Source organism: Hesperophylax consimilis, chromosome 16 (genome assembly GCF_061612785.1).
Source record: "Hesperophylax consimilis isolate HC1 chromosome 16, BYU_Hcon_1.0, whole genome shotgun sequence".
NCBI lineage: Eukaryota > Metazoa > Arthropoda > Insecta > Trichoptera > Limnephilidae > Hesperophylax > Hesperophylax consimilis.
Genome location: NC_142851.1, coordinates 29510125 through 29537819, shown reverse-complemented (window position 1 = coordinate 29537819; position 27695 = coordinate 29510125). Strand labels below are relative to the sequence as shown.

The 27695-nt window shown below is 32.6% G+C and overlaps 2 protein-coding genes across 2 annotated transcripts; both read right to left on the bottom strand.

Moving 5' to 3' along the window:
• Positions 1 to 5275: 5275 nt before the first annotated feature.
• On the bottom strand, positions 5276 to 9155 carry LOC149417012 (zinc carboxypeptidase-like). Its single transcript, XM_089640731.1, has 7 exons — positions 9108 to 9155; positions 8694 to 8986; positions 7658 to 8051; positions 6975 to 7059; positions 6390 to 6592; positions 6100 to 6184; positions 5276 to 5561 (listed from the first exon to the last, which is right to left on the bottom strand). Exons 2-7 carry the CDS (start codon positions 8981 to 8983, stop codon positions 5359 to 5361), a joined length of 1260 nt encoding a protein of 419 aa, XP_089496857.1. The 5' UTR covers positions 8984 to 8986; positions 9108 to 9155; the 3' UTR covers positions 5276 to 5358.
• A 10041-nt stretch (positions 9156 to 19196) lies between these two features.
• Positions 19197 to 21610, bottom strand: LOC149417011 (chymotrypsin inhibitor-like). The gene is made up of 2 exons (XM_089640787.1): positions 21479 to 21610; positions 19197 to 19441 (listed from the first exon to the last, which is right to left on the bottom strand). The coding sequence occupies exons 1-2, from the start codon at positions 21567 to 21569 to the stop codon at positions 19266 to 19268; spliced, it is 267 nt and encodes an 88-aa protein (XP_089496913.1). The 5' UTR covers positions 21570 to 21610; the 3' UTR covers positions 19197 to 19265.
• Between the last annotated feature and the right edge of the window lie 6085 nt (positions 21611 to 27695).

Genomic DNA, 27695 nt, shown 5'->3' with positions numbered 1-27695 from the left:
AGATAAGGCTTGATTAAAGATAGGATATTTGTTTAGAGAGGGACAGCCAAAAAAAATAAGATCTAAGATTCCCACTTCTAGAACACTGTAAGTACAATCTGGGTAGTCAAGCACATGCATTTTAAAAAGGTTTGAAGTAACGGAAGAGAATTAATTCTCAAATTAAATCTTCAAATATATCATACACGGCTCTCAACAAATAACGCCACAAGATAAATATCTTCCTCATTTAGGTCAAACAACAAAAAGTTGACGTTTTTATCATCCTGAAATGTATTTCATAAAAACAGATAATTCTAGACTATGAACACACTGAAAAAATACTATGGCAGTGAATTTGCGATTTGTGCATTGATTCTCCTCGATCAAACCAACAAATGCTACGATTTTTCAATTTTTTTGTTTTGCTACTTCTGCTATGACTAATTCGACACTGCTGGTTTGTGATTTGAAATATTTACGGGACTGGATTACGTTCTGATAAAGATTAATGGAAAATTAAAGTAATTAATGGCTTACGAGTTTTGAAATATTTCTTTGATTGCAATAATATGGCGAGAGATTTTTCAAGGATTTAATTTTTTTTTAAATTAGTCCTAAAATACCTACTACAATACTAGATTGTTTTCTTAATTGGGAACAGTAAAATTCATTAATTTTACATGGTCTAAAGTGTAGAACAACATTTCTTTATAAAATCATAACCTTGCCGTAGTTTTCCGAAAGACTTTATTGTATATTGTAAGTAATTACGCTGTCCTCGTTCTAACAGGAAGAGGTTCGGTTTGGAAATTGCTATATAAAATACTAAATTTAAAAAAACTCGTAAAAAGGTATTTAGCGAATATAAATTAATTAGAACATTACTGAAGTACTTAGAAAAATGTTTTTGTATTTTAGTTGTATGCTCCGTTTTCGATTGTTTTTCAACGGCCAGTGCAATTAGCGATTCGCGATCGAAGTAATTCCGGTAGTCCCAATTTTTTATATGTTATATAAACTGATCCCCTGATGTAAAATCTGAGTTTCCGACCTTGGCGCACCTGTGCTCGCGCCGCCATTTTGAAAAAACTGGCCGAAATCGGGCCAAAATCTAGTTTTTCCCAAATATCTCATTTTCAATGCAAATTTCGGCTAAAATATTTTTACAAGTATAATAGAACACAAAATAACCTACAACTTTTGTCAAAACAAATTTCTTCTATCTCTAATAAGTACCGAGGTAGAAAGTCGTAAAGGTACGTACATTTTTGAAAAAACAAGTTTTTTGCGCGACTAGGTTTGGTTTTTTTTAAATTACGTCGTTTCCAGTACAATTTTGTGAAAAATTTATTGATAATAATTTTGTAGAAAATAAAATTTCGTTAAAGAAATAGGTATATAATTTATATTTTTTATCTCTATTACGTATCCAAACTCTAATATACCAAAACCAGGCCAAAAATTGAAACAGAGGTTAGGTGTTTTAAACTTGGCATTCCTTGATTTTATTTTTCTTTAACAATTATTGTTCTAAGAACATATACGTTGACAACAATCATCATGCCTGTGTCAGACCTAGCTATAAATATAGTAGATAGACTATTTCAGCATATCGGTCGCCATACATTCCCAATGGGAAGACCACTAAAATTGGCCAAGCCACTACATTTGTGCTCGCAGCTTGGTCTGACATGCCTATCAACGTAATCACAACATACATTTAAGATTATTAATACAATTAAGATGATAAAGTATATAAAAAAGATAAAAAATTGGTATTTTCGTAAAATTAACATTTATTGACATTCTTTTCTTTATTAGTTAAGTTGTCAGCATAACAAAAAATAAAATTAATGGTAGATCAGTTTAGACAGAAGTACGAGCCCTTGACTATAGTTTCTTACTTCTGGCCCTGAATAGCTTCTTCATCTGTCTCATAACCCAAATTTGTGGCGACTGGGTCATCATATTCCTCGTCATCGTCATCAACGAAGGCTTCTACAGCATTCTCGCAGGAGTTGTTATTGCAATGAATGCAGAGTAGGGAACATTTCAAACCCGACTTTCTGCCGGTGCACTTTCCAGCGCAACCTTTTTTGCATTGACATGATATGAAGTTCAGTAAGGCCTGAGGTGCAGCTTCCTTCAACATTGTTACTGGAGTATGTAACCCAACAGCATCCTTTTTCCACCCCCATTCAGTCGGATCTTTATCGTGACCAAGCCAAGTCTGCACTTGCAAGTATGTTCTTGAAGCGTGTTGCTGGACTGCATCTTTGGTAGGTGGTAGCCTGGATAAATTGAATTTGTTCTTTTTTACTCCTTTGACAAAAATGATGTACCTTAAATTTTCCAAATTTGATTTCTCGTTGCCGCCATATAAGGTTTCGTAACAAAATAACTAGTAGTGAACAAACAAAGTTTCCACGGAATTTTCCTTCCAAAAACGATTTAAAAATGATTTAAGATATTCATTGGACATGTTTAAAATTATCTATTTAATAAGTTTTTTATCATAAGAATGCATAATATTATGATTTTCCTTATCGTTTACGTAAGTGCTGGGTTTTTTTAGCTTATCGATTAATTTAAGTATATCATATCCTAGACACGTTGCAATAGATGGACGTCAATTAAAACAAAAATTAATCTACACTTATCGTTAATTAAATATGTTTTGATTGTTATCCTTCCTTTGTTTTTTTACTGTGGAAAATCCAATTAATACTTAAATCTGTTTATATTTATATTAGGTAATATTTTTTTTAATTGGTCACGTTTCTGTGATTCTGAATCTATTTGTAATAGTGATTGCGATAGCGAACAAAGAAAATATACACTATCATAATTGTTGTTAATTACAAGTGTAGCCACTCTGACATCAACTCAGACGAAATAATAATAAATATGATAAAAAGATGAAATAGTACATAAGAAGCTTTCTGTAAAAGAAGATTCATCTCTCACCATCTTGAAATTCAGGTAATCAAAGAGAAATCAGAAAAAAATAATAGTAACAACCTCCGAAATTTCGAAAGCACCTGCCTATCGTAGATGAAAATAGACGCAATAAAATTATACCACAAAATACATTCTGTTACCACTGATACAACAAACACACGGGACAACTCAAAAACCTATCGCTAACTCTAAAACACAACTCACCGTGCCTCAACAAATAATCATGGTTTCGATTTGTTGAGGCAACTTATGAACGATGATTTCACCAGAAATTCTATTTCAATGATAACATTGTTTCTTTTTTCTAAAAAGAATATATATTTAAATATTGTTCAAAATTTAATTATTTTACCACCTTCCTTATTGTGCTTTATAATTTATACTGTTTTGTAAAAAAAAAACAAATTGCTTACTCACAGGAAATACGAGTCAATAAATACCTTGCTGAAAAATTCACTTAATTCTTATGCTGACATAAGTACCTATTTATTAAATCAATTTTTATAGCATTATAGACGTTTTTAACATCATTTTTAGACGTCCGAATATGTCCTACAAAATGCATTTTTGAAATGACAATGTGATACACTTCTAAAATATGTTTTTTTTTTATGTTTTAACTTTAGAAAGTCATTTTTCAATATTCCCCTATTGTAGGATTCCCAATTTTTTTTTTAAATTTATTAAGTACCTAAATAGAAACAAGTTTTGTACAAATTTAAGGGAGTCCCACAAAGCTGTCATATGTCAGCTTGTCTGTAGGTTCTACCAATTAAACATTCTACTAAAAACAAGTTATACATATAGGAAGATACATCAAAAAAATTCAAGGATACATGAAATTTTCATACATTAGCCACAGCTTTACCATTTTAGGGAATAGTCTCTCATTGTTTTCAAATTTAAGATTTTTATTGTTATTATCGAAAATCACTAGAATTATATATTAAAAAATACGGCTTCCATATTTATTTAATATTCGAGGAGTTTTTAGACCCTTTCCTTCTTTAAATCTTGTGGTATGTTTGTGTACCAGTGGGTGTTTGTATAAGCTTTCCCTCATGTTATCCATAATAATAGTGAACCAAAGGAGACATTTTATTGTAAGTAGGCTCTGATCCATACAGTACTTTTGAGTTTTGTCTCTGATTGTAAATATTAGATGTGACAATAATTTTTACCATGGCAGTTTGTAAATTTTGAATATATTTAATGCAAGTAGTGCTTTCGTGTCCCCAAGTTTGAATTTATTACTTACCAATTTGAATTATGTGCTATTCTGATTAGGATTTTGTCTGCCTCACAATACTTTTCCAGATGCAGAGTCCTAGAATACTGGACGGAGGACAATTCTAGCCCCAATATCAATAATGCATTGCAGTGAAAACATGGAGACGAGAATCAAATCAGAAACAAGCCATTTGATTCATCTACCCATCATAACAGGCTGAATAACCTCAGAATTCTACTTCAACCTCGGTCAACTCTCCTTTACTATAAAAAATAAATAATTATAACTAATGCAGAACAGGAGAAGACAAAACAAGTAAGATAGTAAAAGCAATCAAACTACTTGATACCAGAATCTTTTATAGACCAAGACAAAGATTTGATCCAACGCGGAGAAAATGACTATGCTAATTTATTAAAAATCTTTTCTAATTATTGGTAATCCGGTTAGAAACGGGATTGTAGTAAACTTAAGTAAATTCTGGAACTTTAAGTAAATTCCTAACATATCGTAACATGTTTTCACGCCCCTCAATTTGCCTTGATAATATTTCGTGTCGCAATGCGAAAATATTAGAATTCTCATGAACCCGTGTTCCGACATAGTAATCATACACGTAAACGTGATAATATGTACGTTCGTGTTCGACTAAAAGTTTATCAAAAAAAAATCAATTTATTTGACTGTCCTAAAACGGGAAACCTTCCTAGTTGGACAGTCAAAAGCATAAAATGTAATGAATATAATTAAAAATAAAAAATAAAATAAAATAAATATAAATTCGTAGAGGGCCTGCAATCCCATATTTAACCGGATTGCCAATAATTTCTAGTGATTCTCAATAAACTAGCAATACTCGTTTTTTTCTGTGAAGAGGCCGCCCTGGAAAGCGAAGGCGAAGAAGATCGCCAAAGCAAAACAAAAATGATTATGAACTGGAATTCAATTGCCTGGAAAACCGTGATAGGTATCATTAGGGATGCAAAAACTGAATTATATTATAATGTATCCATACAAAACTGTACCTTCAATAGAAACAAGGAAGTAAGCATGTTTTTCAGGTTAGGGAATGAAAAAAAAGATTTTTCTATCTCTTCTGTAAAAAGTAATATACGATTACATTTATTTTTTTATATAAAATCAACTGTTACATTCATCCTAACATGTGTGTAATTTTTCATTCTTTACGCAGGTGTGATAATGCCAAGATTTTCTCCTTCTTTGAATAAAGCCACGATGGAATCGATGACTTCAAGGCAGTTGGGAATGATCTCACTAGGAGGAAGCACAAATCCATTTCTGCCTGTATCTCTCAACTCGTAGGTGAAGGCAATCGGAACCTGGAATGTTTTCTTCACCCAGTCCATAGTTCCACCACTGTGTTTATCTTGAAAATAAAAAATACATTATTCCAAAAAGTTAATACAATGATCATGGTACGTATAGCTATGGGCATGAGCGATCAGATTGTTGGAATTGGAAATATCACGCTAAACAAGTAACTAGACAATAAAATACCACCAGAAAGATCAAATGCAGAGCTTGAGGGACGATTTGAAGAGGGATATAGGGCTAAAGTGGCCAAAAATTATATTTATTGAAAAAACAGTACTGAATAGTAATGGATCCCATTAATGGATAGAATAAGTCTACGGACCATGAGGGTGTTTTCTTTAGTCATTGTTACGGACTAAGAATTTTATCTACCATAATTTTTAAAGGTGAAATTAGATGTTGCATCCTAAGAGATGTCATCTTATAGATAATGGCTACCCATAGGATTCAGCAGCTTTTAATTTTAATCGGATTTAAGAAATAGTATATGGCCCAAAATCAAGGAAGCAAATTGTTTTCCAGAAAAACAAAAAATATTTTTGAATTTCAAAAATAATTAATTAATTTAGACGTAGAAAAAATGTACTTACAAATAGCCTCTGCGGTATTTCCAAGATCGTATTTCGTATTGTATCTGACAGCCAAAGCTTTGACTGCAGCCTGTCCAACTTTGAACTAAGAATATAAATATAGACATATACATTAATAGATGATGGAATAAAAATTCTATCCATAAAAAGTGGTATCGAATACCACTTTCATTAATTCCAAAATTTTGAGTTTATGGTACACCTCGAATCATCATAATGTTACTTTCGGTCGTTTTAAGTCCTCTTGACAGGGATATTATTAAATAATTTTAATTGAAGTTTTAACTCACTACATCATCATAATTATCCAAATGCTCTTCTGTATGTCCATAAGGCATAAGCATCTTCTGGGCGTACGAATGGAAGGAGATAAAGACGTCCAATTGAGATCCAATGGTCTTGATAAACTCTGATAACACAACCGTCTCCTTCTCGGAGAATGCGTTGGGTCCTCCATAGGTTTCAGAACAAGTTAAAGTACTAGTTCCTTCAGCTATAAAGTAAATGTAATATTAATTTGGTTATCTTATAAATAGCCAGAATATTTAGTGATATTATTAAGTCCTACTAATTAATTGATTTAAACCAAATAATGTTCACTCGTGATAACGCTGAGTACAGTCAATTAGTTTAGAAATAATTAATGATGCCCGGTACCATATTATATTGCGAAAGAACCTAACAACTTTTAAGTGGATCTGTCACCAAATATAATTAACAAATATCGTTAAAAATATGACGGAACTCAAGTGGATCTTGGCTAAGAATATGTTTTGACTCGTTGATAAGAGTTCCCGAGGCAGTCCAAGGGCCTTCCTGGTTAGACAAGAAATTAATATAATTATATAACTGAGGTGCTCATGAACTCTACTTACTTCCCCAGAAAACATCCCAGTTCCTGTTCATGTCAGCTCCGCTGCAAATGGGATATGGAGTTCTAGTCTTGCGCCAAAGTCGGGTCTAGAACAACATTTATTTATTTATTTTATGTAGTAAACATAAAACAATAAGACACCCAATATATGTATTAAATAACAGACTGCAAAATTTAAAATACGTAAAGGTACAGTAAATGATAAATGGCTAAAAATATCAACAAATAGAAGAAGTAAGTATATTGAAGATTTAAAACAAAATAAAATCAACTGAGCCAGCAAGAGACATTGTGTAATATTATGTTGGTACATACAGAAAATTTTGATTGAAAATAGGGCAAAGTAGAACTATAAAAAGGTCATGGGGGCAGTTTTACTATTTTGAAATATGTGTCAAAAGATAGTTAACTGTCTGTGCCATTGAAAATATCACAAAAAATTAAGGAAAAAAGAGTACAATTTTTAGGAAGTATAAGATAACGTCTTTCGATATAGCTGGATTGTATAGCATCAGAGATTAGCTTTAAAAAAATTCGGCGGGCTTCTAAGTGAACCTACTCGTTTGCTTAAATTACAGCGCAAAGAGTACGGTTGAATTCCATGGCTATTGTTTATATTCGTTAATACTTCGTAGCAGTTATTATTTATAGTTAATTTGATGGAATATTCTTTATGAGCCTTACCTGGGTATAGGTGAATTCGTATCCATCGGGGTTAGCAACTGGCACGATGTACCAATCGTAACTCTGGGCAATCGCCCTGATGGCTGAATCCTGGCTGTTTAGCAGCTCGTTAATTAGGAAGGTGGTTGTCGCTGGTGATATCCACTCCCTGGCATGGATTCCTCCTTCCACATACACTGCCCTCCTTCCAGATCCGAAGGACAGCTTCAAGGCTTTGATCTGTCTTCCTTCGTATGATAATCCGAGGTCAATGGTTGAGGCTATTAAAGGGTTGGCGACAACGAGGTCATTTAGCCAGTTGTAAATCCCATCCAGTTGGTAGTATTCAGTCCAATTTATGGGAGCCTTCTGTCCTTTGTTGTAAGTGATTGGAGTTCCAACAAGATCAATATTTCTGAAAAAAACATATTTTCATTACCATTTTCGTAAGACTTTGAAAGGTTGTTAACTTCTGAGATCTCAAAATATTTAATCTGTAATAAATATTGTTTGAACGAATTAATCAGCCTTCAAATTAAATTCATTAAAAAATGAGAAGGTTAATCCCAAAGTAAGGTCTTGTTTGAATTAAAAGATTGATCGGTTTGATCAGATAAGATTAAAAAAAAATCTGGTCGTTGTTGGTTTTTTTTAATAAAAAAACTGTACTTCACACGAAACTAAAATATTAATTTAAGCGTACAAATACTAACAGCCTTACCAATAAACGTGTTTTAAATTTTATACCGGTTATAAAGAAACATTTATATACATAACTGGTTGTTTATCAGTTGTGTAAAATTCAATACACGTTTTTGGTAAGGCTTTTAGAGAATCAACAGGTGTTAATTACAGAAACTGAAAAAAGTGTGAAAACCCACCAAGGAAAACAAAGACATTGAAGTGTGAACTTCGTTTGAAATAAAGTGGAATAAAGTTCGAAAATATTTAACATTGAAATTCGATACTCATCGAGAATCTGCCAAGGCAATGGTAATGATGATAGTTCCTCACCATTAAGACATCTTTAAATATTTGATGTTATTTTACTACTTACTTCTGAACATCATCAATTAAAACTTCCATGGTCATTCCACTCCTTTCCATCATTGCGATGAAATCATTAAGGCCTTTTGATGAAACCATGACATCAGTAGTTTTTCCAGGTCCTCCAACGCCATCCCAGAAGTCCAGATCGGAGTTGGCATTCTGGAGCAAGGTCAGCAATTGTACCTGTTGCACAGTTTCTGGAGTGATCCGATACACTTTGAAGCCATCGTACCTTGTGACCGACTCCGACGCCGTAAAAGCCACCGCAATTGCGAGGACAATCAATAAATACCTCATTTTCTGAAATAAAAAGATTTTAAGCTTGTGATCATTGAGATAAAATGCTTTTAAAGAATGAATAACCCAGAGTATTATTTTATGCAATCTTTTTCAACCGTGCAAAGCAGAAGTATTGACTTACCTGTTTGAAAAATGGCAGCCAATTAACGTTATTCTTCAGACTGTTAAGTAGGTCAGTGGCATTATCATTCTACTTACACATTATCAGTAGAACCACAGAACGGGGTGACTTCAGACAGAACAGGCGAAGTCGGACAAGCATTTTTTTTACGTATCCAATATCTATGGGAAGGGGTTAATGCATAATGATGGAAGTTTAATGTAATTTTTTATTTAATGAAATGTGTTGAACCTACTCTTGTCTGTAAATTTTTCACATGTTTGAATTATTTTTTTATTTAGTAACAATTAAATAATTTAGTTCAATTTTGGTACCTATCCCATTTAAATAACATCTTAATCGCGAACACATATTCGATATCTGAATGTTAAATAATATATAATTGATTTGATGATAAAAAATTACCAAAAGTGGAAAAATGTCCAAACACTACTACATTCTACAGAGTGCCCTAATTTTTTAAAGATTCTTGATAAGATGACGTTAAAAATCTAATTATTCATTTTCAGTATCTTTCGGAGTAGTAATCAATTAACTGTCCACTAATCGAAACAAACATAGTAAACATAAGACCACTAATCGAAACAAACATAGTACGAGTAGGTATGTATTATTCATATTATGTATTATATGAATATATATACGGAATCCCACCTCGTATTGTATTCCATATAAACTTTTGTGCTATATAATTAATATCAGTATTGCTACTTCTACCTTTACCCAATATTGGAAACTGACCAAGATGAGCCCAATATACAAGTCAGGTTGCAAAAAAGAGACACAAAGTTATAGACTGGTAGGGATCTTATCGTCATTAACAAAAAAAATTGAAACATTAATTTGTTGAAAATTGAGAAATATTTTTTTTTTTTTTTTTAAAGAAAGACAAACATTCCCAGGTTACGAAAAACCCAACAATGTTTGAAAATCTCCTACTACCACCACAGAAAGCCGAAAATGTTGCTTGTGTTGTGATGGAGGACTTAGCCAGCCGAGGAATCGAACACGCGACGCTCGGGTGAGACTCAAGCGCTATGCCCACTCAACCACTGACCGGAATTTCCCTCAAGTAATGAAAGCATTACTTGAGGGAAATCAGCGTGGTTTCTTATAAAAAAATCAACTGTATCCAATCTTCTCGAGCACTCTTTGCAGATTGGATGTTCAATATCAAACAGACGTAATTTATAAAAGATCCACAGAATGGGCTTTGACTAATCTCTACTAAAGTTTTTTGTGACTTATTTAAGAAACAGAACACAATATGTACGCAACAGCGGTCATGAGTCTAGGAAATTCCCTGCATTTTCAAGAATACCTCAGGGGTCAAACTTGGGACCTCTACTATTCTTGATTTTAATTGATGGTATCCAAGAATGCATCCAAAGTACCACTTGCTTACTTTTTGATGATGATTGCAAAATGCATCTTTTTTTTTATTTTTATTTTTTTATTTTTATTGAATAAATAGTTAATACATAATATCAAAAAACAAGTCCTGCTAAGCCGATTGAATTGGCTTGTCAACAGGTGCTTAAAGTTAGTTTCAAATACATTTTTTAAAGTTATAATTTACATCTTATATCTACAGAATTAACAATTTTTTCATACAATATTTCATACATATTAAAATAAATATTTTTTTCCGATAGCCAATTTTTCACCATATATTTAACCTTATTCATAGATTTACATTGCTTTATAGTGTCAGGTAATAAATTAAATATCTTCGGTATGTTGTATTCAAACGTTCTCTGTCCGTATTTATTATTAAATTTCGGAACTATTAACCCGTCATTGCGCGTGAATCTAGTACTGTATTTATGTTCTAATTTTTCTTTATGCTGCGGGGTAAATATATACTGAATTATGATTTTTTGCCATAGTATACCCTTAACAGGTAAAATTTTGGCACTCTGAAACAGCAACGGTGTATTATGTCTCTGTTTAAAAATATTAGGGACGACTAGTAATTTTACAATTGCGTTTTGTACAACTTGGACTTGTTTCAGATTGGTTGTACTAGTATTTCCCCATATGGTTAATCCATATCTTATAATAGATTCTGCCATTGACATATAAATTATTTTAAGTGTTTCAATTGATAGGAAAAAATTTAATGTGTACATTCTGCCAGCAATTGATCTGAGTCTTTTACAGGTTTTTTTAATATGTTTGTCCCATTTGAAAAAGCAATCTACTGTAACACCAAGATAGACATATTCTGTAACTAATTCTAAGCTTTCACATTTACAATTAGTCGGGATATTTTTATGGATGCAATTAAAACTATGAGAAATAATATTAGGATTGAATTGAAATCTGGCATTAGGTGATCTTATATGCATAACTTTGGTTTTTTTAGCATTTATTAATAGTCCTGCATCATGCGACCATTTACAAAGTTGATTAAAGTCAATTTGCATGAGTTCAATTGCAATTTTTAGATCTTTATGTGATATGACCAATGCCGTATCATCTGCAAATACAAAATGTTTAACAAAAGAGAAAAGTTTTTTCATTATAGTTACATAAATTATATATAGTGTAGGTCCCAATATGGAACCTTGTGGAACTCCTGCAGATACATTCTTTGTTTTACTAAAAGTATTATTTATTTTGGTACATATTTTTCTATTTCTAAGATAATCTTTAAATAAATTTAACACATTTCCTCTTATTCCAATTTTTTCTAAGGTTTCTAGCAGTTTTTTAGAGTTAATTGTGTCAAAAGCTTTAGAGTTATCGATAAATAACACAATAACATGTAATTTATTATTTAATTGATTATTTATGTAATTGGAAAAATCTTGCAGTAATTTTTCAGTATTTTTTTTTCTTTGAAAGCCATATTGATTTGGATCTATGATAGCGAATTTTTCAATGTAATTATTTAATTTATTTGATAAAAAATTTTCGAGAATTTTTTCTAACGCAGGTAGTATACTAATAGGCCTATAATTTCCCAGTTCAATGTGTTTTCCACCTTTAAATATTGGTCTAGTAATGCTACATTTAAATTCTTGTGGAATTTTTGCTTGCTTTATTATCGTATTGATTAAATGAGTAATTATTGGCCCAAGAGTTTTTATATTTCTTTTTAAATCAAACATTCTTATATTGTCAATACCTGTGCTTTTAGAGTTTTTCATTTTTTTAACAATGTTTTCAATATCAGTTATAGTAGCTCTTGGTATAAATAAACTGTGAGGCAGTTCTTCCAGTACAATATTAGTAGCTTTGTGATTGCATTTATGTAACATGTTGCTGATGCTATCCGAGAAGTAATTCACAAAATCATTTGACACAGAATCCTCAGTTCTATCTTTTAACATATATCGTGTTATTGTTTCATCACAATCGTTTTTGGGTTTACGTCCTAAAATATTATTTATCACATCCCAGGTTTTTTTTGTATCATTAAAACAGTTTTTAAATTTATTATTATAGTAGTTAGTTTTATCTTTATTTATAATTTTATTGACAAGGTTTCGTGATTTTTTGTATTCTGTTTCATATGTTTTGTTTGTTGGTGTACTTTTCCATTTTTTATATTGTTTATCCCTTTTATTTATTTGACATAATAATTCACTGCTTACCCATTCATTTATTGCATAAGGTCGTGTTTTCGGGTTTTGCACTATCGTTTTAGAACTACTCTTGTAAAATTTATTAAATAAAGATTTTATTTTTTCATATAATGAAATACAATCCTTATCCTCTATAAGTTTACTCCAGTTATAATCTCTGATATGTCTATCAATATCCCTTTGTGAGATGATTTGAATATACTTATTTCCAAAGTCTACCTGACGTTTATGACATTTTATATTAATAGCAGTGATAAAATGATCGGCAATATTATTTTCACAGACGCAAGCTGTTATTTTCTTGCCTCTAAATTTGACAAATATATGGTCAATACACGTGCGAGTAATTTGTCCATTTGATACAGCTTCTCTGGTTACTACATTGATGCATTTAGTTAAATAATGGTTAGTAAGTAAGTTTTCATACGAAGTTACAATATTATCTTGTTCATCAAGCAAATTAAGATTTATATCTCCAAGTAGGATAATATTTTCCTTACTATTAATTGTCTCAAGATATGATGATAATTCCGTCAGAAATGAAGATTTACTGAAATTAGGAGGTCTATAGATAGCTATTATATTGACTTTAGTTTTGTCCTGGAGTATGAGCTTTCCTGATATATTTTCAAAATGTATTGATTTTAATGTTTTTAGTCTAAATTCAAATTTGTTTCTTATATACAATATAATTCCTCCTCCTGACTTATCAGTTCTGCAGTAGTTATATGCATTATATCCAGGAATATTGTAAATACACATACTTTCATTTTGTACAGATGTTTCACATAGCATCAGAATGTGAATATGCTTCAAACAATTAATTAAATATATATGCAATACATCCCAATATTTTTGTATAGATCTAATATTTAATTGAATACAAACAAGATTATCAGACGAATTTACGTTTTGTTTTTTTATCCAATCTTCTAAATTATTTACTGTACTACTTTCTATTTCATTATCATTATCTATATAAGAAAAATTATTCTGCGCCATTTAATTCGTGATGGTAATTAATTGTTTTCTTGTTTTGTTTAACAGACATATTTTGAGTATAAATTGAAGAATTTAATGTTAAATATTTAACAAAATAAAAGTGATTGTATTTGAAGCTAATTGGTACAAGTAATTTTTGATAAAGGCTTAATAAATATAAAATAAACTGTATGTTCACATCTAGTGTTATTTCAGAATATTTTACATATTTAAAAAAAATTTAAAAGCTGTTTTTATAATTATGAATGTGAAATATAGTACACAGTGAAAAAATGCATGTTTAAGTAAACAAAAAAATGTTTTTGAAGGTGACGTTATGATATTACTATTAAAAAAATAATGTAATATAATAATGTTATTTTTGTTAGTTAATTTGTGATTTTTTATAATTTTTATAACGATATTTATGTAATAAAATGTAATAACACTAAATCTATTTTGAGACAGGTTTAATCTTATTTCTAGTCAATATTCTATTTTTTCTTTTGCTAAAAAGCTCATTTTTTTATACACAATACATTTCGTTTTATCGTTTGCAGAATGCCTGATGTCAATATTCCAGTTCATTTTTTTATTTTTTTTATCACAATTTTTACATTTAGGTTCTTTATCTTTGTTAGCACAATCTTTGTAGGAATGATCACCAGCACAGTGTGTACACAATGGTTTGTCCTTTTCTTTATGAAGACACCTGACAGAAGTATGTCCAAAGCCCAGGCAGTGATAGCATTGCACTAGAGGATGGGCATCCTCTACTTGTATTCTCTGGTATCCCACATAGATTTTACCGGTATATACTAGCCTTCTTCTTATTTCAGTACTAACTTCTATTATGTAATTAGATGTGTTATTATATTTGTTTTTCAAGATCTTTTTTAACGTCATCTCAATTTCTGGTTTATCTATCATCACATCCTTGATATCTTCATTCTGTTCGATTATATCTTGTATTATATCATCCTTATTATAGTCATTAGCAATGCCCTTAAGTATTATAGTTGGTCTTTTCTTTTTAATTTCTGTAGCGCTGATGTCTTTGAACTCGTCTCCAATAGCTTTACTCATTTTTTCCGCATCGTACTTTGTCGAACATTTTATAAGTATTCTATTTTTAGATATCGCATTAACACCAATCACTTTTGCACCAATCTTACTGTGCCAGACGTAATCGTGACACACAAGACTGTAGATAGGGCCGGTGATCCCAATCTGTGGAGGCGTAAGATGTCTTCCTTCAGTGGCGTGGAGGGGTAGAACGGGGCCGTCTCTGATGCCGTTGTAGCTGGTCCGAATGCTGTTTTCGCGTCCTTGATGCTGAGTCCGGGTCTGGTCCGAAGGGGTAGGCAAGTCCGTGGTCCAGGGTGAAGCGGGGGTCAGAGTGAAAGAAGGCAAGTAGAAGCAGAAGTCGGAGCGAGGTAGAAGGCAGAGCAGAGAGAGAGGTGTAGAGCTGGTGGTGGTTGCTGGATATCTAATGTTTCAAGGGACTGTTCCCGTTTTATAAGACCCCGGCGGCCTTCGCTGGCCGAGCGACGCTCACACGGGCCTGCTTTCTCTTTGATTCCTGGAATCGAGGCCCGTGTTTTGTGGCGCGCCCGCGGCCCGCCGCCGGGTTAGCTACCGCCTCTCGGCCGGTAATTTCGGGCCCTGTGGTCGAACGTGACCACGGCCTCTCTTTGTTCGGGCACGGTCCTCAGAATCGCGCTGGTGGAACGTTCGGGCGGCAAACCACCTCGTACGCTATGACGGCGCACGGCCCTTTGCTTCGGGTCGCGGCCGAACGTTCCCTCTCGTATAAGCACGATTCTCATAACCGTGCCCGAATTAAATGCTATACTAATTAAATGCTACTAATCCACCAGCTCTCTCGGTATACTTCTCTGCCCGTGTCTCCTAGCCAAGCTCCGACGTTTCATTTATTGTTTATATATTCATTTACATTACATTTTTACAAACAGAGGGTTATACAAGTTATCTTTTCATACATTGACATTTTCATTTTTACATAATTTACTCCAGTTTATTAAATTTAAAGACAGGCAAAGTTAAGGAAAATAAAGGATTTTAATATGGGGCGACCGCGTCCGATCACGGAGCAGTACGTCCGTTACACTTACTTAAGTTAATTTTCTTCCTGATTTTATTTTGTATATTTTCTGAAGATTCGTCAGCATTGTTCGATGAAACTATTAATTTGTAATCACTTTCCAATGTTTTATTTCGAATAGTATGTGACATTCAAGATTGTATTAAATTAACAAGAAGCAATATCTTCGCGGGCTTATGAGAATGAACTTTTCTTTAATGTAAAAAATGTTTCACCGTGACATACACGTTCCAAAAACCCAAATAAATTCAATTGTAAAGTAAATAATGAAATATTGTCTTCAGTAAAATCTATAACGGACCTTGGGGTTACATTAAACCTAAAACTTACCTTCTCAGATCGTATAGTGGAGTTGACATCATCATGTTACAAACTTCTTGGATTTATGAGACAATTTCCCAAACAATAACATCGATGTTCAACTGCCTCATACGATAAAAACAAGAATAAACTTTTGCTTTTTGGGCCCTATACCAGCAAAATACATAAAAAGTTTCTAAGGTATCTTTATGTGAGAATGCATGGTGAGTACCCGCGATTCATGCATCACAATGATTTGCTTTCTGAAACGCGCTTCGAAAGTCTCCAATCTAGGAGGAATGGGTCAGTAAAAGTGTTTAAAATAATAAACTACTTTATTGACAGCCCATAACTCTTTGAATGCTATAAATTGTTCTATCGAACAACTACCGCTAGAGTCGACATCACGAATTGCTTCATATTCCGCATTACAGAACGGCAGTTCTGGCCCAGCACAGCGTGAAAAGAGGTAAGGTGCAGCTAAATAAAATCTCTAGATCTCTTGACATTTTCAACATTGGCCTAGAAGGTTTTTAAAGTCGTTTTTGCTCTCAAATATATTATTGTTAAATATTTATGTATGTTTTTCTTCAATATAGAGCCAACGGATCGATGCGAAAAAAGATTAAAGAATCGCAATTCTTGCTCGATGTTCGACAGAAATTTGAGATTTGGCTGAGCGTCTTGGTGATATTTCTATGTCGTCGTTTATTTAACGTGTGGACGCAACAACAAGCATTGTTTTCAAGACAACATGTTTGATAAAACTAAACTAAAGCTAAATCTCACAACGAAGCCTATTTTCAATAGACGAAGCCCGCTTCTTCCCAGAACCAAACTCCCCATCGTCCCCAAACTCACCACTCTCCCCACTCGTTTATTCGCTTGGTACGGTTTTATACGATTCATGTATGGATTCATAAATGCTGCCATTTCACACACGGACCACACAAGACTACAGACGTTTCAAAATATTTGCATCAAAATCACATACAACACGACACTCGGAACCAACTTGAAGGGACTACACGACCGAGAACAAATACCGTCTTTGTGCGAATTTACAAACAGACTTACTGAACGTTTTTACAAATCACTCAGACGAAGTAAAAATAAATCCATACGAGAAATTAAACAATACAATTCCCCGATCGACTTTACTTTTAGGTATACTCATAGATTACAAAAACATATCATGATTGACTACGACCATATATAACCCAGATTCAGACGCGGACGAAAAAGCAATTAGCAGTAGGTATTTCCAATTCTCCCGACTCCCTTCCCAAATATAAAACGTTTATATATCGACTTACATAATATATTTTATAGATATTTTGTTTATTCTTTATCTTCCCATGAGTATATATTAAATAAAAAAACACACCCACACACTCACACACCTCAAAATGCTGGACATCATATCCGATGTTACTGAAAGCCGTTTCTGTTTCAAGTTGACAGACGGCCGTTTCCTCCTGAACAAGGTGTTCTGCGATTTTCGTTATTCCACAAATGCGGAAGAATTTCCAAAAATAAGGCGCAACTGAATTTCCCTCTCTGCGGTTGAATGTTGGTGATGCTGAGGATGAAGAATATGATGCTCAAAAACATGCAATTTTAGGAGGGTTTTTAGGTTACAAATTTTTCCCTATCGAGAAAACACAAGTCCTCTAAATCTATAATAGCCAGGTAACATTTTAAACATCCATGTGAGGTAAAAAATGTGAGGCGTAATTACGCCATTCTCTTTGTATACAGAACACTAACTTTAAATACAGTAAATTTAAATGATTCACCACTACATGGTAAATAAGAATATAGAAAATGAAAAAAAAACACTGGAATCGATGTAAAAAAACCGAAAATAAACTGTTGCACCAAATAGTTGAAAAAATAAAAGAAGCAACACTTCACACTTCATATTGTGATATTTTCAAGCCCGAAACCCAGTGTACAATATGAACTTACAATGGCAAATACATAATAGTTGTGTCTAGCCTAATGTCACTTTTAACAGCATCCGGCCGCATGACTCATTATAAAATTACGGCGTAAATATTTCTATAAGTTAATCAAAAACATCTAGTTTACACTGCTAAGCATATTTATATTTGATGATTTTTTTTCACACGGATTTGAAATGGTACTACATTACTTTTAATAGTCATGACCGTTATTACATTCCATGAAAATTTTAAGTGCAAGTAAAGTAGAACATACTGTTTATTATTTACGGTTAAAATGAAAAACTTGAAATGATGAAATATTTAAATAAAATTATTATTATTATCCCAGCTTCGCAACAATCGATTTTTCGATTTTAAAATCAATTATTATGTATGGGGACTTAATAATAAACTTATTTTAAATTTTTCACAACTGATAAACATATATTAATGTTATTTTAATGGTTGTAATCAGTTGTGTAAAAATTAAACGCATTTATTTGTAAGAGGCTTGGTAAATAACTTGAATATTTTATCCCTCAATCTATGCGATGGTTGATCTGTTCATTATACGAGTATATTATCATATTCAACAAAAATTAGAAAAAAATACTTGACTTCGGGCACACTGACATCAAAATCTATCACTTCCGTTCTTCATTGGTATAACAGTAGACAATTGTTGATCATGTACAAAAATAAATTGTGTCACCATTTTGTAATTTTTCAAAATAAAAACACACCCTACAATACTCTACATACTCTGTACAAAAACTCTGTTCGATAGATTCCCATATTTTTCAAACAGGTTGCCTTTTTTAGAGCACAGGCGTCAGTTTGAAATAGTGTCCTTGTTTTATCGGTATTTCAATAGAAGATGTTCCAAGGTACTAGTGTCATTGATCCCTTCGGAGCCGGTGCATAGTCGGGAAACACATCAAACGCTCGACTAAAATTTTTACCCGGTTAACAAGACCATTTCTCTTCTCAAAAAAACTTTCCATACAGCTTCCTCAAAGATGACTCTTACATAGATAATGCAAAAATATATATTTTTTGAAAAACACATTTGTAAATTGAGAAAAAAGATGAGAAAATGGGATAGGTGGTTTGTTTAGATTAAATAGAGCGGTTTGCCTGTAGAAGTAATGATTTTCTCTAGTTTTTATTTTTCATTTGGTTTAACGTCATCACATTCTAAGCGAAAACATTAAGTTATTTGGCATTGGTTGGGAGGTACGCAGGTGCCGTTTTTGTGGCGCAGGTGGGTGGATATGCACGTACATGCTTCGTGGCACATGAACACACACACTGTCAGCACGGGCTCGGCGCAGGTCACAGGGCAGGAGGTCTCACATTCCATGTACACCTCGTTCTCCTTGCATTCTAAAAAACAAACATAAATTATGATATATCTCGAGAACCATCGAACGTATTCTCTCGTCCATCGTTCAGATTTGGTGGCCGTACGTAAGGGTATCAGACGAAAGAGTGTCAGATGAAAGAGTTGTACATAAAATACTGAAATGTGGAAAGAATATCAGGTGAAATAGTGTCAGATGAAAGAGTGTCAGATGAAAGAGTATCAGTAGAAAGAGTGGCAGATAAAATACTTAAATGTAGAAAGAATATCAGGAGAAAGAGTGTCAGATGAAAGAGTGGCAGATAAAATACTTAAATGTGGAAAAAATATCGGAAGAAAGAGTGTCAGATGAAAAAGTGTCAGATGAAAGAGTATCAGATGAAAGAGTGGCAGATAAAATACTTAAATATGGAAAAAATATCAGGTGAAAGAGTGTCAGATAAAATACTTAAATTTGGAAAAAATTTCAGTTGAAAGAGTCTAACATGAAATACTTAAATGTGGAAAAAATTTCAGGAGAAAGAGTGTCTGATGAAATACTGAGATGTGAAAAGAGTGACAGATAAAATATTAAGATGTGGAAATACAAGTAATATCAGATGAAAGAGAATTAGATGCAATACCGAGGTGTAAAAAGAGCGTCAAATAAAATACTAAGATGTGGAACGAGTGTCCCATAAAATATTGAGAAATTTTGATATTGAAATATATTATTTAAGAACCTTAATAAAATTTAATAATGTTCTAAAAGTATTTTGATTTCTATCATTACGACAGGGTCATATTATAATTTCAGTTTGGCAGTGCGGCCAGACTGAAATTTTCTGAAAATTTTTATACAAAAATTCAAAATTATGAAAAATAAATTGTTTTGGACTAAATAAAGAACATCAATAATGTCGAAATATTCAAACTTAGCACTTTATCACTCTCAAAGTCACGAGCCGCCACTGCTGTTTAGTATCTTCTAGAAACCGAAACAGTATGATTTCTTAAAATAATTCAGAAATATACCAAACACTCTTCAGTTTATTCTCATAACCAGGTAATAACGAATGTCTATGGACGAATGTCTATAGACGAATGTTTTAAATAGAATTTACGTCATTATAAAGCAAATAAGACAAAACTTGGGGTATGTTGTGATCCTTACGGTAGTGAGGATGAGAAGGAGATGGAGAAGAGGAAGGTGGGGGAGTACCTAGCTTTTCAGATCTGGTCACCAAACATGACTAGAGCCATTTCTGAATGGTGGTCTTACACCAGGGCGATACTGAGAAAATCTTTACTATTTATTACTTTAAATAAATAAATTCTGTAATAACACAAATTAATCTAATAAAATTATTTTGCGCACGCCGGGATTTGAAACCGTGACCTTCGGTTTGCTAGTCCAGAGCCTTATCCTTCGTCACGGAAGTCAAAGGGGGGAAACCAAAAGTTTAACAGCTAAGCGCCTTACACAATTGATTGTCTAAGTAAATTGGTTTTTAACCGAAAAAATTAATAAATCACTTACAAATAAAAATATGGAAGGTGTAAATAAAATCGTGTAAAATCATTATAAAACTATTCTGCTTTACCCACCTAATTTTATGATAATAATAATTATTATTTTTATAACTATCAGCCGTGAAAAATCACGGGATATTATGTTAGTAAATCTAGTTAGTAAGTCGCTTTCTTGAAACTGGAAAAAACGCAGACCCTTGAAAAATCGTGAAATTTGGCATCATTATTAATACTAAGAAATTTAAATGAAAGAAACGCACATTTTAAATTAAGAATTAAAATAATTCTAATAATCGGGTAAGAAAAATATTTATGTCACGTTGGTGTGTTTTTGTAGACCGTCTAAATTCACATCAGTTCCAATTTTGAAAATGAACCAATTTTTTTTTTCAAAAACACATTTTCACATTGTCGAAGTTGTCTGCCGTCATGGAAGTGGGAAGAATGATTAGGAAAATTTGTCTTTTTTTATTAATTGAAATGTTTTGGAACATCTTCAGTAAGTTGTTTTAGATAGGAAAAACTAATAAATGAACTAATGCTCTTACCCATTGCAGGTGGTTTTTCTATTGTTCTGGCATTGAGATAAGTAAAAGTCAGAATAAAAAAATAGCAAACCACCATTGATTTTGATGCCATCGTGTTGCAAAAATGGTAAATGTTCACACAACTGGCCTTGTCCGGGAGGCAAGTGTAACTAAATTACTGTAATATCATCACGATGAAAATATGCCATCATTATATATTCTATTAGTTTGTGCAAATATTATAGGCAAGTGTGGGGTACGCATTATAATTTTAATAATGTAAAATCCATGTACAGGTGTCGTCAAGGCTTTGTTACGTTACGTAACTTTGTTACGTTTTTTTTAGTGTTAGTTCTTTTTCCAAAAATAAATATATATTTAAAATAGTGCATGCACTCAAATATTATGAAATATTTTACAAGGAAACAATTTTCTAAAAGCCAATTCTGCAATAGGTCACTGCAAGTGGTTCGATAAGTTTGGTGACTTAAGCCGCCGAATACCTAATTTCTACCGATTTATAACAAGTTTCTCGATTTTAAGTTCCAAAAAAAGTTATTTTTGAAGATAATATCAATACATTTCTTATTCCGAAACGTTATTTATATGAAATTCCCTCTATAGAAAAAAAAAGTTCCTCTAACATTCGCATTTACATATCTCCCTTTCAATCCATCTTCGGACGCTTATTCCGGACCCTTAAGCAATGGTTCCCAGGTTCATGGAATGAAGTTTGTCTAGGGGTTGGTGGCGAATGCGTCTACCCACCGACTGCGTGACCCTTTGGCTGCTTTAGCTGGACTCTTTCTTGACCCTCCCCATACACTGCAAGGCGAGGGATGGATTCATACGTCCGTCACTCCTAAACACACTTAATACTGACTCCGAGATTCATACCCACCCATCATACTTTTTTTCCTTTCCAGAACTTTCTCTCCTTCCTTTCCTTAAAAAAATCTTCCACACAGCATCCCCAAGATGACGTAGGCTCTGAGACATTTTTTTTCTCGGGGCTTCCTGTGTGGAGCGAATGTAAAAAAAATCAAACATCAAACTATGCAGATACATTTTAGATTTTTTTTTCTTGGAATCGCACAAGAGTTTCAACTGTTCCCAACTGTCTGAAGCCAGAGAGACTATGGCATCTCCAATTGGGGTATGTTATAAGGCTGAGGGTAGCAGGGAGGGGTAGGAGATAGAGGAGAGGAAGGTGATTAAGTTCCTGGCTATTGAATACGGCTACTTAAAAGTTTATCAAGTAATAAAATTGTACACACTGTGGCAGATAATAGTTGCATTTGAAAAAAAAATTAAATGAATTTATATGTTTCTTGACAGGTGTACTAATCAACAGGTACCTTATCAATTCTCTGCATGCCACCACTGTGAGATCGATAAATCATTTAGTGTATATGTCCAATTATCGAATTGCGTACATTCTGTGGCCTGAGTAGGTACATAATATTATTGTGTGTAATTGAGAATGAGAATGAATTAGACTTATAATATTTAACTTCAATTGAAAAAGCAAATCAACTCGGTATACAGAATGAATACTTATAAATTATTCATAAACGTGCCTATATTTATCGATAAGACTATTTAAGTAGAGCAAGCAAAATTAGTTCTATCAATATAGTTTTTTTATTTTTATTCCAAGAAGATTTTTTAGCATTATCATAAAACGATTTAAACCTTTGAAAATGCTTGAAAAATTGTTAAGTCATTTACAGAAAATATGTTGCAACGTACATAGTAATCATTTCACATAATTTAAGTTGTACCACCATAAAAAGCTAGGCTCGTGTCTAGAGGAGAAAGTGTTCTTATGTTCGTTTTTTCTTTATTTGTATGTTAAAGTATCTAGTTTGTATTTTTTTAAATTAAATTTAAAATCTTCATTGTTATTTATATTGCTGATACTTTCTGGTAATGAATTAAAAAACTTTACTCAAAGATAAATTATAATTGAATTGCCCCAATGTTTTTTTTTTACATTTTGGAGTTGGGAGAATCGATGTATGTCTAAGTTTTCTATTATTATTTAAATGGTGTAGTTTTGTTTAGAATATTATCTTTGGAAATGCGTGGTAGAAGGTATAATGCATTTATTAAATTGACTAATTCTTTAAACAGAAGTTCTGATACGTGTTTGTCGATAGTTGCGTTCCATCTTCTCTGCATATCCTTGTGCTGAGATATCATATGGTTACTTCGTTCGGTAGATTTAAATATAAATATATTCCCCAATTACGTTTTTTTGATGGCTAACTCTCTTCTGAATAACTATAATATGTAGACGGAGAAAATGAGTACGTCTTTTTTTATCAGGATGCTGTTAAAAATGTGACTGCATTACCATTTTCCAGTAATATATTATTCATTCAGAATATATATGAACACGTGCTCACGCAGGTGGCCTTTTCCGGATAAATATAATAGACGAGATGATAAAATATTATTATTTTTAAGAACACGTGTTCCAACTTCCTCATAACATATTCGTGCTTTTCTGACAGCTTGTTATGAAATTTGTCAATTCATTCGTTATAGTCCCGTTTTTTAACAGGAAAACTAATAATTTCACCAAATTAAATCAACAATATTTCATTTCAGTAAGTTTTATACATCTAGATGCCAAGTCAATTGAATTTAAAATATGTTTTTCGTCAATACACTGCGACCGAGTGCACAATCGATTAAAAACTTGTTTAGTAGTAGTTTGGGTTCAAAACATAAAAGCATTTCAACTATACACTATAATTGATATGATTCAACTAGTTCGAGTACCAGTGAGAACCACCAGCGAAGTGGTACTTACTCCAGCTGTAGGTCACATTATTATAATGCCAATGAATCATTTTGCATTAAAGTCGGTAAATTGATAGTATGCTCTGTGCTCCTATAGATCTGCTGTTATCATGATAAATAATGTATAGCTAACCGCAATGTTGGAATATTCACTGTAGTCAGTGTTTTGGTCAGTGGAATACAATGCATGAGAATGGCCTTTGCGATACGTCAGTATAAAAAATTCGTCAGTCTGCTTACAATGAAAGTTACAAAGTCAAGAAAATCTATCCTTGGGCTAGGTGTACTCGTACATTCACGCTCATTTTTCAAGGTTATAAGTTATAACTTAAAACCTGTAAATTATAAACAACTCTGGTGTTGCTAGAACCGTAAAGCAATTGGTCTTTTTAACATCTTTAAATATATACTGTTACATTTGTAAAAAGAAAATACTGAATTCCCCCGCGTACATATCTCGGCATGTTTCTGTTCAACAGGTCGAAATATTATTAAGTTCTCTGGTCGGATTTTTAGTCCTGGAATGAATAGTAATGCCTCATAATCAGCGAATAATATAATATGTTCTTCTTGACGTGGCGTATAATTTTATAACACCTAAAACCATTTTTTTAAATTTTTTAATTACTACCAAAAATACATAGTTAAATAGGTTAAAATACTGGTGTAAAGCACCTCACTGCTAGACTGAGCCTGTTTCGAGGTACAAAGTGTTGACTACTTTTTAAAGTTTAAATATTGTACAGAATAATAAAAGAGTATACATGAGACGATGTATGAATATGGATGAGGCAATGAGTGTTTACCAAGACCAAATTGTTTGAAATTTTATATAGCATTTTCAAGAACGTGCATTTTTCGAAGGAGATTGAATTATTCATTTCGTCTAAAAAAACTGCATCGAAAAAGCAAAATAAATAAAAGAAAACAATAATTTTGTTTTCTTTTATTGATTATTTTTAATTCGTGCGACAGATTTTATCTGACAAAACGTTCATTTCGAAGAACATAATTAGAAATTTACATACTAAATGCTCAAATATGTTCGTTGGCATCATTTGAAAGAACACATAGTAGGCGTATCCTATAAACACAATTTTTTCAAAGTTCAATTAATGTGATCAAACCCATTTTTATCCATGTGAACAATTTTTTTTATACAAATAGTATAAAAAATTAACAGATGAATTCACTATTTTTGGTGAGCTGCTTTATAGTGAAGGGCCCATCTACCATATTTTATTTCTTCTGCGTAAAGCTTTTGCAGGCAGAATAAATTGAAGCAATGTTAGCATAGCTATCGGCACGGCTATATTTCAGAACAAATTTGCATAGATTCCAAATTTAGGGCCAAACTGTCTGCTTTAATATAGTGGAGGTACCTACCACCTCCCAAATCATATACGTTAACTTATAAATATTTTTACATGATTTATTGCAAAGCTGAATCGATTTAAAATTTAATTATTTTCATAATCATCTGGAAATATTTATATAATTAAATCGGAGGTAGTTGTTATCGTGAGAAGACGAGCAGGCAGTGAGCGAGAGGTCCTGCGCGGTTGTCAGTAGTAGCCGGAGGTCTGCCGGCTGTAATGGATGTACCGTTAGTTTTATACGTAGTCGTTGTTCCCTTTTTTGTGGCTTTTACGTAGTATATATATATATATATTAATTCACTACACAATTACTGTGCATAATGAAACTGCCTCAGTAACGATCTTTTTGTATTTGTTAAGTGATAAATTAAAGATGTCCATTGACTCGGTAAAATTATTTCCCTTCATTCTGAGAAATGAGGAAAACATATGGTAGTTAGTACCAGAATTTCTTCAAAAAATGTGCATGTGCACCAGAATGCGAAATTTCCAAATATACTCAGTGTCTAAATTATCATCAAAATCTGTTCTAGAACGCATTCATTAAAACAACTTTGATAATATATTAGGTCACATATGTTAGGTTGGGTTAACTCACGTTAGGATAGGTTAAGTTAATATTATTCCTCGTCGCAACGTAACCTTACGTACTTTTGGAAAATTTTTATCAATATTGTTCAAAAAATTTAGAAAGGAATGTCAAAGGCATTATTATGCTACACTAGATTACACACAAAATCTGTCTTCGACGGCTTAGAAATATAATAAAATACTTACTAGATATGTCCCTTTTTATGTAATCGAGAACATTTTATTTGCTAGGATTTTACGATATCGTATTATATTTCACCACCTAACCAGCGTTTTTTGACATCCTGCAAACGCCTTGCAGTGTTTTTGTTATTTGTAATTATTACATCCGTAAAGCGCACACGCACAATATATTTTTGGAACATTTTCATATTAGTTTTTTTATCAATATTGATCAAAATACAAATTAGAAAGCCCAAAACTAATCTAAGTACTCAAATTAAATATGCTACACTAGCGCCTCTAGCGGCTAATATTGCCACTATTTCACTGGAGTTGGACATTTGCTTACACTCTAGGTTACTGTATTCGTAGGTACCACCACGAGTTAAGTCAAATCTACCTAACCTAAGGCAGACAGACTACAGTATATAGGGTATACCTGTCATACTATAGATATACGAGTATACACGTGTAGCAGTTGGTTTAATTAAAGCGAACGCGGTGGCCAATGTTGATGGAGTCCACCCTGCCTGATTACGTGGGTGACATATCTAAGCGAATTAACCATCGGCAGACTTGATTGTGTTGTCGTTAAAAAAAACATTATAATTGTATTTTATTATCGTACGAGTTGGCATGCAGCCAGCAACAATTATTAGCGAAATACTTTACTTTTGTGAACAAACAGAGTCCAAGTCACGAATTACTTGGTAATATTCACAGACATAGGAATTAATAGACGAGAAGATAATGGCGAGGGGTAAAATCAACTGTTGAAGAACGAAGGGAGTGAAGCTGACTGTGATTCGTCAATAAATCAATCTGACAGTAAATAGGCATCTCGCATTATAATATCACCATTTACTTCTTAAAAGTAAAATCTGCCTTTGAATGAATAGACATTTTTACATGGGAGCGCAAATTACTCGCCACGTTATGAACAAATTTGCGAAGTCCAAATTCGGCAAAAAAATTCGGTTCTATTTTCAGAGTCGAATATTTCGTTTAAGTATTTAGTTAAGACACTTTTATAAATGTTCATAATTTACTTCCCAGCAACCAACCGGCTTTGTGTTTCGCGTCCAGACGTTTCTCGATGTGATAGTAACAACTGATTCATATTATACGATGTGAATATGCTTAAAATAAAGTAAAATAATGCTTATATATGGAATGTAATACGACAATTGGGTTTATTCTCTTTTTCACATCTATTTTTACAAGTTTTCATAGTACAAGTCAACATTTTTCCGTGTTATTTCGTAAAATGAACCGATGATGCCTCGACCATAGTT

What these genes read in the sequence shown, in the direction of transcription:
- LOC149417012 (XM_089640731.1), bottom strand. Translation starts at nt 8,983, where the DNA reads ATGAGGTATTTATTGATTGTCCTCGCAATTGCGGTGGCTTTTACGGCG. An exon ending in CTGGGATGTTTTCTGGGGAA is followed by an intron (nt 6,593 to 6,974) that starts GTAAGTAGAGTT and finishes TTTACTTTATAG; the next exon opens with CTGAAGGAACTAGTACTTTA. An exon ending in TGGATAATTATGATGATGTA is followed by an intron (nt 6,185 to 6,389) that starts GTGAGTTAAAAC and finishes TTATATTCTTAG; the next exon opens with TTCAAAGTTGGACAGGCTGC.
- LOC149417011 (XM_089640787.1), bottom strand. Translation starts at nt 21,569, where the DNA reads ATGGCATCAAAATCAATGGTGGTTTGCTATTTTTTTATTCTGACTTTT. An exon ending in AGAAAAACCACCTGCAATGG is followed by an intron (nt 19,442 to 21,478) that starts GTAAGAGCATTA and finishes TTTGTTTTTTAG; the next exon opens with AATGCAAGGAGAACGAGGTG.